We start from the raw sequence: 10,018 nt of genomic DNA on the forward strand, positions 1-10,018 counted from the left end.
GTCACCGGCCCACAGCCAATCATTACCCCGTAACCCACGACCCCGCGCTGACCCCTGATCCTCCACCGTCAGCGCGCGTCACCACATACACAGCCAATCATTACGCGCTGGCATACGATCCCTAATCCCAGCGCGTATCACCACTACATATGCAATAGGCCATTTTTAAGACAATTCACAAATGTGAAAATTGCAAAGACACAATGAACAATTCTTCACGTGCATTTAATTTTAGATGCATTTTGTACAACATTTTTAAAATGCGTAAGCCATACATTTTTCTTCCCAAATTTATAAATCGCCTTCTCAGAAATTTTTTAATTGATACGCCACCACCGAAATTTACGGCCTTCCTGAAAAAATTTACCCCCTCTGAATTGCCACTGCGCCAGAGCGCGTGCCAACCAGCCACACTCCGTCCCGCCTACATCATGCTGTTGCCCTCAAAGGGCTTGCAGCGCTCGGAGCGGAAGTAGGCGGCGAGGCGAGGTCGCGCCGACACGCGCTCCTGGAACGCTCGCAGCAGCGCCGTGACCTCCGCCGCTGCCGCCCACTCCTCGGGGAACTGCGCCGCGGTGGCACGCAGGGCGTGCAGCAGCGCCAAGTCCACGTACGTCAGCGAGTCGCCCACCAGGAACCTGCAGCGCCACGACGACAACGATGACAGGTAAAGGTGTCGCCATCACTTGATCGCACGGCTGCTGGCGCAAGGAACTCCACTTGGGGGAGCTCCAAAGAGCCCCTGTGGAGGGTATTTGGCCTCCTCTTTCATGCTGGCTAGAGATCTTTGACGAGGTGGGAGTAGCCCACACGAGACGTGCCCACCGACTACCTGGGGTGTACACATTTATACCGCGAGGTGGACAGAGGTGGAGGAGATTCTAAAAAACACTTGCACCATTGTTTCAAGTGTCGACCTCTGGATTGAAAGTCTAGTGTGCTAACCTTAAGCCATGGCAGCATTCCAAATTATTTTTGAAAATGCCAACAGCCGCACAGCCTCATTTGTACAGCCTGTGCACAGCCGAGGTGGAACGCCTGGCACTTTCATCGTGTGCTGGACAGGTCAGTCTAGCTTACCCACCTGGTTTGGCCACGCTGGAATCCAGCGGGTAGCGTCAATACGGCTACCGAGTCTCAAGATTCGTTCTCATGAGGGGCCTGCATTGGGATGCTTGGCCAGTTCCACCAATGGCAGGAAACCAAAGTACCCGGAGAAAACGCTCGCACACGAAGAGGGTGACAATCAGCGCTGCCATCTCCCGGCCACGGCGTCGCCCCACCCATACAACACCTCACGGTCTAGGCCGCGGTCGCCCAGGTTTAAGCCTGCTTAGTTTCCCACACCTCACGAGGTGCACTCACAGTGCAGTGCGCTAATCGCTGCACCACTGTGCAGTGCGCTAATCGCTGCACCGCCATTCACCATATGTGAACACAAAAAAATAATTCTCGCACCACTTGATGAATGCACATCGAGCAGAAGACTCAATTTCAATCAATGCAACAATATACCGTGACATGCCTAACGGCTAAATCACACGCCCCTATTATTGTCGCAGATTGTCAACGAGTACTCGTTGACAATCTGAGAGACAAAAGGTGACCAGGTCGAGCATAATTCTATCCTTGCCATCCCACGGTCATGTTCCTCGGGACGTACTTAATAAATGGTCACGAACTGCGCTTGCATAGGCAGTCTGTAGCACAGAACGGCTTGTCTCTGTGTACACATATGACCAGGAATGTGCCCTATCTCACCACATCTCAGAAGTTGAGCATATTTCAACTTGCACAGTGCTGGGATGGGTGACCACCATGCACAAAAGACGGTGCAGCATGCAGCGGACAGTGCTGCAAAATCCGTTCTTCCGCCCTCATCCCCGCTTCGCCAACCTGCGCGAACCAGCGTGGTGAAGTATGGTCAAATACCCGCCACGGCTTGCCGGGCGTGGGGAGGTGTCCTCCTCCGGCACGCACACGTTGACAGCGAAGAGTCAAATACACACCCTTGGCCTCCATCGTTGGCCTTGAGGGTGGCCTCAAAGTGTCCGAGGAAGCGGAGCAGCCGTTCCTTCACGAATTTCTCGATGTACGGCTTCGTCTCCTCCTGCTGCGTGAAGTACGACGCATGGAAGTCCTTCCCGTGGAAAGCCAGACGCCCTGTGTGAGACACGGAGGGGTAAAAAATTTAACGAGATAAAAACCTTCAAATGACACCTGCAAATTATGGGTTAACCTTAAAAAAATACTTGCACAGCGTGCATGTTTAGGTACATTGTAACCTGGCGTAATGAGTGGGGCACACTCTAGAGAGTCTTTAATCGGTTACCTTCTGGCTATTTAATTCGACCAAGCCGTGCAGTTTTTCTTGCTTGCGCATCAGTTGGGGTTTTTTATTTTACAATCACAAAACTGCATCGGTTTCTTATCGTCGAATTTTAACGGACAATCACTGGAAAAATGTAACGATTATATCGCACGGCACACATCTCGCGACATCATTACGTGGCCTCACCCCAAGAAATCTTTAACAAATCATATTGGCCGTGAACCTCCACGCTACGATTGTCACATCGTCACACGATCCCCGCAGCCCCACCGAGGCACGGCTCTCGTGAAGACAGAGACGGCCGTGGCGACGCCGCCGGGGCCAGGGTTGGTGGTGGTGCGGGAGGACGCACCCTCTGCGATGAAGTCGTGGATCGTGGCGTTGACCTGATCCGCGTGCCACTCGTCCTCCTCGCTCTGCGGCCACAGGCCCAGGCGTCGGCCCAGGTAGCGGCAGATGACGGGCGTCTGCGACAGCGTGAACGATCCTGTGGGACAGCAGGTGCGAGGGCACCCATGGACAAGATACAGTACTGCGTTCATATCTACTTTAGATCGCGTAAGAAGGGCTCACAAGTGATGTCATCACATCTATCCCTCTAATATAAGGAACGATACAGGAGGATTTCTTCAAAAATCTGGCTATCGCCTGATGAAGCTAGTTGTAATTACTGGCGAACGTCGTACTCAGATTGTAAATGTTGTGGCTTTACCCTCCAACACACAACCGGTGTGCTGCACTAGTGACGAATTGGCCACGTTCTGTTTACGTGACAACCCTTACTAGTTGGCTGTGTCGGGTGGTGGCGGGTTTAACGACACATTTATATATTTACGCGATCTAACCAAAACAAACCTCTATTATGGATAAACCATTTAAACTAAACCCAGTTTCCAAAGTTCAATTCTTGGCCACAGCTAACGTGGCAGTGTCACTGAAATCTGTACCGATCTTGGTTCCCACCGCATCTTGATCAACCTGCACTGACCTGTACCGTAGGTCAAACAACCTCCATCGCCGTCACGGCAAGGGGAGGCCTTCACCTAGCAGTGGGTTGGCAATGCGCCGTGCGCACAGCGCTGTACTGCGTCCACGCGAAGGGTCGGGGAGGTGAGCGCTGCGGGTTTGATGACCACCGGACCTTTGCGGATGAGCGGGGGCGCAAGCGCGGGGTATTCTTGGTGCTTGCCCTGAAAGAACATGGCCTCAATGCCATCGTTGACCTCGGTGTAAGGTTCCCCGGCCTCCTCCAGCACAAGGCGAACGAACTCGGCACGGCCCGCCAGCTTGGGCCAGTAGTAGAGCACCCATCCCTCGTCCTGTGCAGCCATGGCAGTGCGGACAACGATGGAGGTCCCCTAGGGCACGGGTCGACAGCCAAAACCACGAGAGACGGTTTCTTCTCGAAATACGTGAAAAACGACTCTTCTTCAAGAGCCCCAATGCACTGCGTGGTGAATACGAGACGGCGCATCAGCATCACCACCACTCGTGATGCACCACCACCACCTAATGCAGTGCTGATGATCATCACCATCATGATGCAGTCATGCTGCATCACCGCATGCGGCATACAGTCTACATGGCCAACGCACCGGCTGGACTCTCGTCTCTGACTTGAGAAGCTAAGCCGGACTCGGCCTGGATAGGTGTCTGGGTAACGAGTGAACAGGTGCTATAGGCGTTGTTGGCTGTGCTGTGCTGGGGGTGAGGCGCCGCGTGGGGTCAGATGCTGCAGGATGTTGCACTCTGCAGGATGTTGCACTCTGCAGGATGTTGCACTCTGCACGGCGCCCTAACGCGAGTGCCCAGCGACACGGAACACGCGACAAGACGATCATTAAGCCACGTGACGAGTTGAGGCCTGGTGAGGCCTGGCGAGTTGGAGACTCTGCAGCAGCCGCGTGAACCTTCCTGCTGCTGCTCTTAGTGTCTAAACCGTGGCGGGCAGACAACCACCAACACCCCCGTGGCATGCGGCAGTGCTGCTGCTGCTGCTGGGGCAAGTGCTGCTGGCGAGCCGGCACGGCACACACGAGGGGCTGGGTGGTCAGCACCACGCCCGGCCGCCTTTGTCTCCCCAGTGGCGATGTTTACACCGCACCGGGTACTCAATTGAGGCCGAGTCGACCTAGGGGGAGGCGGAGCCCTGCCTGCCGTGCTCGCAGACTCTGGCGGGACAGCGACACGATGCACGCGAGAGAGCCAAGAAGCACTAAACTCTGTACTCAAACAAACATCGTAGTGTGTTTTGCCTTTTGTTTCATAATAAGTGTTATTTATACAACCCCTTTGCTGACTTGTAAAGTGTTACATCACAAAGAGAGTTGACATGTTAACATGTACAGCAACCACAAACACAAGACGTCGGTTTACAATCTGTGAGTAAAACTATCCACGCAATATGCACGGACGTAAAATGTAAAAACTTCAATATCTTGGGAATAGTAGCCAATCAGCTGTTTTAATGTCATATTTGAATTCAGAACATCAAAATCCAAAATGAACAGCACATTTAATCTCTGAAGCGGACGACGACTAAAACATCACACACACGTGTACTCACACACGTGTACTCACACACACACACGTGTACTCACTCTCACACACGTGTACTCACACACACGTGTACTCACATACACACGTGTACACACACACGTGTACTCACTCTCACACACGTGTACTCACACACACGTGTACTCACATACACACGTGTACACACACACGTGTACTCACACACACGTGTACTCACACACACGTGTACTCACACACACACGTGTACACACACACGTGTACTCACACACACGTGTACACACACACGTGTACTCACACACGTGTACTCACACACACACACGTGTACTCACACACACACACGTGTACACACACACGTGTACTCACACACACACGTGTACTCACACACACACGTGTACACACACACACGTGTACTCACACACACACACGTACTCACTCTCACACACGTGTACTCACACACACGTGTACACACACACGTGTACTCACACAATACCACTGCTCGATGCCAATGAGGCGCAGTTGACGCAGCACGAGAGAGCAGGAGACCTCCTTCTACTACCACTACTAGTACTACTCCTACTACCCCTACTACTACACTACTACTACACTACTACTCCTACTACCCCTACTACTACTCCTACTACTAAACTACTACTACTAATCCTACTACCCCTACTACTACACTACTACTACACTACTACTACACCAATACTACTCCTAGTACTACTACAACTCCTACTACTGCCCCTACTAGTACTCCTTCTTGCCGCGCTGCTCGCGACTCCTCCACTCGGCACCGTGGTGGTGGTGCTGGTGGTTACCGCGTGTGTGGTGCTGGTGGTCACCGTGTGTCGGGGTGGTGGTCACCGTGGTGGTGGTGGTCACGGCAGGGGCGGGCTGCCAGCTCACGCCCATTCCCCTCGCACTGCCCACACAAACTCTTCTGGACACGCACACACTACACACACACCACACACACAACACACACACAACACACACTGTCATACTATGTACACACACACACCACACACTATGTACACACACCACACACTACACACACACAACACACACTGTCATACTATGTACACACACACCACCACACACTATGTACACACACCACACACTACACACACACCACACACACAACACACACACAACACACACTGTCATACTATGTACACACACACACACCACACACTATGTACACACACCACACACTACACACACACCACACACACAACACACACTGTCATACTATGTACACACACACACCACACACTATGTACACACACCACACACTACACACACACCACACACACAACACACACAACACACACACACTACACACACACCACACTACACACACACCACACACACAACACACACACAACACACACTGTCATACTATGTACACACACACCACACACTACACACACACCACACACACACCACACACACAACACACACACACTACACACACACCACACTACACACACACCACACACACAACACACACTGTCATACTATGTACACACACACCACACACTATGTACACACACACACCACACTACACACACACCACACACTACACACACACCACACACACAACACACACACACCACACACACAACACACACACACTACACACACCACACACACACAACACACACACAACACACACACCACACACACACCGCACACACACCACACACACAACACACACACACTACACACACAACACACACACACTACACACACACCACACACACACTGCACACACACCACACACACAACACACACACACTACACACACACCACACACACACCGCACACACACCACACACACAACACACACACACTACACACACACCACACACACAACACACACACACTACACACACACCACACACACACCACACACACACCACACACACACACCACACACACACCACACACACTGCACACCACACACTACACACACACCACACACACAACACACACACACTACACACACACCACACACACACTGCACACACACCACACACACAACACACACACACTACACACACACCACACACACAACACACACACACTACACACACACTACACACTCACACTACACACACACACTGCATACACACTGCACACACACACACTACACACACACCACACACACAACACACACTACACACACCACACACACACTACACACACACTACACACACACCACACACACTGTCATACTATGTACACACACACCACACTATGTACACACACCACACACACACTGTACACACACAACACGTGCGTTTGCTATGGACAGCTCATAATCCGTGTGACCGCCGCCCCGTGCACAGCACGCGTCCCTCGTCAAGCGAAGAAGAAGAAAGAGGGCTCTCTGGTGAATGCGGCTCCCCTGGGCTTCACGAGACGTGCTGCTACTGCTGCTACTACTGCTGCTGCTGTTGCCGCTACTGCTGCTGCTACTGTTGCCACATCGACAGCGGCGACCATATCAGCGGCGGTGTGGCGAGCGCGCACGTGTCTCCCTGGTGGTCTAGTGGTTAGGATTCGGCGCTCTCACCGCCGCGGCCCGGGTTCGATTCCCGGTCAGGGAACTCAACTTTTATTTATTTATTTCAGTTTGGTTAATGATGAACCAGGAATTTAACTGAGGTTGCCCCGGTTCATGGTTCTACTTGCGTAATCGCTTTGGCGCATAGAAACCACGTTGTATGCATGAATAGTGTTTTACTCATTGAGGGAACACGTGCTTTTATGTTGTTGCTCGCGTGTTCGTTTTAGTTGGGTTATTCATTTTTTTACCCAAGTGTTACGAAGAAGGTCCACTTGACCGAAACGTCGCCTATTGCATATACTGTTTTCATTTAAGGGGCAGTCTTATTGATGAATGCGGTTAGTTTATTTTCATTTCACTGGGGGTTTAGCTTCGTAATGACAATTTCAGGCATTAGAGGCCGCTATTTTTACGATACTGTACTGACAGTACTATACTGTAGTAGTTTTTTGTAACATTTTAATAAAAACCTTGACATTTGTGAACTTGCGGGAAGATTGGGTGACTCGTGACGCACATGGCTTCATTTTACATTTAATATTTTCCGATTAAAACGAGGCCCTGCCGTCTCCTCCCCGAAGCATTGTTCGACGGTATATTGTGTCTATAGTTCATAAGGAAGATGTTTGATGATCTAGACCTGTTCATCATCTTTACAGTACAGTATTTTCACTTGCAGGAGAAAAGTAGAGAACCATATAAGAGGGGGACAAAAATCCAACTTTTACACAGAACAGCCACCTGCTTGCTGTACTGCCTCCCTGCAGCCCTCTGCTGGCCCTGCGTGATCTGACACCCAACCAACACCTCTGCCAAGCTGCTTTATCACAGATGTGCAAACATTTTCAGCTCCACGACTAGTGTGTGTACGTTGACAATATGAATGAAGCACGTCCACTCGTTCCGCTGACGGAGGCTTCCCCACATCATGCCAGACACGAAAGCCCTTTGACCATACTTCACCATACTTCACCCTATTTCACCATACTTCACCATACTTCACCATGTCACCAAACTTCACCATACTTCACCATACTTCATACTTCACCACACTCCACCATATTTCACCACACTCCACCATATTTCACCATACTTCACCATATTTCACCACACTTCACCATACTTCACCATATTTCACCATACTTCACCATATTTCACCACACTTCACCATACTTCACCATATTTCACCATACTTCACCACACTCCACCATATTTCACCATACTTCACCATATTTCACCATACTTTACCATATTTCACCATACTTCACCATACTTCACCATCATCAGCGGCGAACGATAGCAGCTGTTGTGCGGCCACTCCGCACGTGGCTCCCTGGTGGTCTAGTGGTTAGGATTCGGCGCTCTCACCGCCGCGGCCCGGGTTCGATTCCCGGTCAGGGAACTCAACTTTTTTTTTCACTTGGGTTAATGGTGAACCAGAAATCGAACTGAGGTCGCCCCGGTTCATGGTGCTATTTGCTTTATCGCTTTGCACATAGAAAGCACTTTTAATCATGGATAATGTATTACTCATTGAGGGTCTCTGTAGTTTACAGAGATGGCACGGTTACCCTCTCTATCAACAAAGGTTTTGAACCCTCGGTTGCTGGCTTGGGGTTGAGAATACAGGACAGTAAATCATTGTATTGGTGCAACAACTGTGTGAAACGTGAGCCCTGCTGGGCGAAAGGCGGCCAAAAGCGCAGCCATGCAATGTGTTGCTCTCACCACTGCTGGCGGAAGGGCCCCACTGGAGGGCGCTCTGGAGCCCCCCCAGAGGGAGGACGCGTTGACTCTTCTCGCACGCGGGCCAGATGGCTTGAAGCCGCGCTGCGAGCACCCACCCTCTACCCCCACCACACACGCCACCTGCCGATCGAATGTGGAGTTACACGCCGTTCACGATGCTGTGTGGACAAGGAGCTTTCCGATGATTCTCAGAAAACGTTCCATGGCCCTGAACAGAACCAGCGACCTCTGAAGTTGCGATTCTATTCGCGCAATATTCGGAGTGTGAAAGTGGCTCCTGCTGGGGACTTCAACGAAACCAAAACAAATACAGCACTGTGCTCTTACTGGTACTTTGGGAATTTTATCATTTGGTATTATACACCACTCGATATGTGCACAATCCCTGTAGATTGTATCATCTGTGTAAATATCGTGCTCAATGTTGCATTGTTTACATGTTTGCCTTCCGCTAGAACTTGAAACCTATTTTGGGGGTTTAAGAGACAAATATTTAAACCAAGAACACTGGCATCATTACTCGACGTCGCCTTTTCACATTTGCGAACTTGTCCTGACATATCGGTTGGATGTGTCAAGCATCATACATGGTGTCATTTGCCGATTTCACGTACATGACTGTTGCCTGCTTTCCATGGGCAGTGCAAAGCATGCCGACCCCCAGTGCCTGTCTCAGGCTGCATGTCGAGCTGACGATGTCTCCACACACCAACCCAGTGGGCTACACCAACCTCTTTGCGTTCCAAAACGAGCTCCCCAAGGCAATGCCGTGGTTTCTGTTCCCACGACCTTCACTCACCCACGTCTCCACCCATGGTGATGACTGT

The 10,018-nt window shown here is 51.0% G+C and overlaps 1 protein-coding gene and 2 non-coding genes across 6 annotated transcripts; 2 read left to right on the forward strand and 1 right to left on the reverse strand.

Annotated features, from left to right (window-relative positions):
• Positions 1–206: 206 nt before the first annotated feature.
• LOC133351720 (glutathione S-transferase P-like) lies at positions 207–5,817 on the reverse strand. Of its 4 annotated transcripts, none has more exons than XM_061567148.1 (5): positions 5,710–5,817; positions 3,474–3,690; positions 2,685–2,819; positions 2,010–2,163; positions 207–638 (listed from the first exon to the last, which is right to left on the reverse strand). In XM_061567148.1, the coding sequence occupies exons 2-5, from the start codon at positions 3,661–3,663 to the stop codon at positions 425–427; spliced, it is 693 nt and encodes a 230-aa protein (XP_061423132.1). In that variant the 5' UTR covers positions 3,664–3,690; positions 5,710–5,817; the 3' UTR covers positions 207–424. The 4 variants fall into 4 exon arrangements, with proteins under 4 accessions (XP_061423132.1, XP_061423131.1, XP_061423130.1 ...); XM_061567147.1 differs by having other exon boundaries at positions 5,686–5,781; XM_061567146.1 differs by lacking the exon at positions 5,710–5,817 and adding an exon at positions 5,358–5,703.
• Positions 5,818–7,410: 1,593 nt separating this feature from the next.
• Positions 7,411–7,482, forward strand: TRNAE-CUC (transfer RNA glutamic acid (anticodon CUC)). Its single transcript has one exon. It is a non-coding gene; the product is annotated as a tRNA-Glu (tRNA).
• Positions 7,483–8,772: 1,290 nt separating this feature from the next.
• On the forward strand, positions 8,773–8,844 carry TRNAE-CUC (transfer RNA glutamic acid (anticodon CUC)). Its single transcript has one exon. It is a non-coding gene; the product is annotated as a tRNA-Glu (tRNA).
• The last annotated feature ends 1,174 nt before the right edge of the window (positions 8,845–10,018 follow it).

This window comes from Lethenteron reissneri, chromosome 38 (genome assembly GCF_015708825.2).
Source record: "Lethenteron reissneri isolate LAM-NWPU_2019-01 chromosome 38, ASM1570882v1, whole genome shotgun sequence".
Taxonomy (NCBI): domain Eukaryota; kingdom Metazoa; phylum Chordata; class Hyperoartia; order Petromyzontiformes; family Petromyzontidae; genus Lethenteron; species Lethenteron reissneri.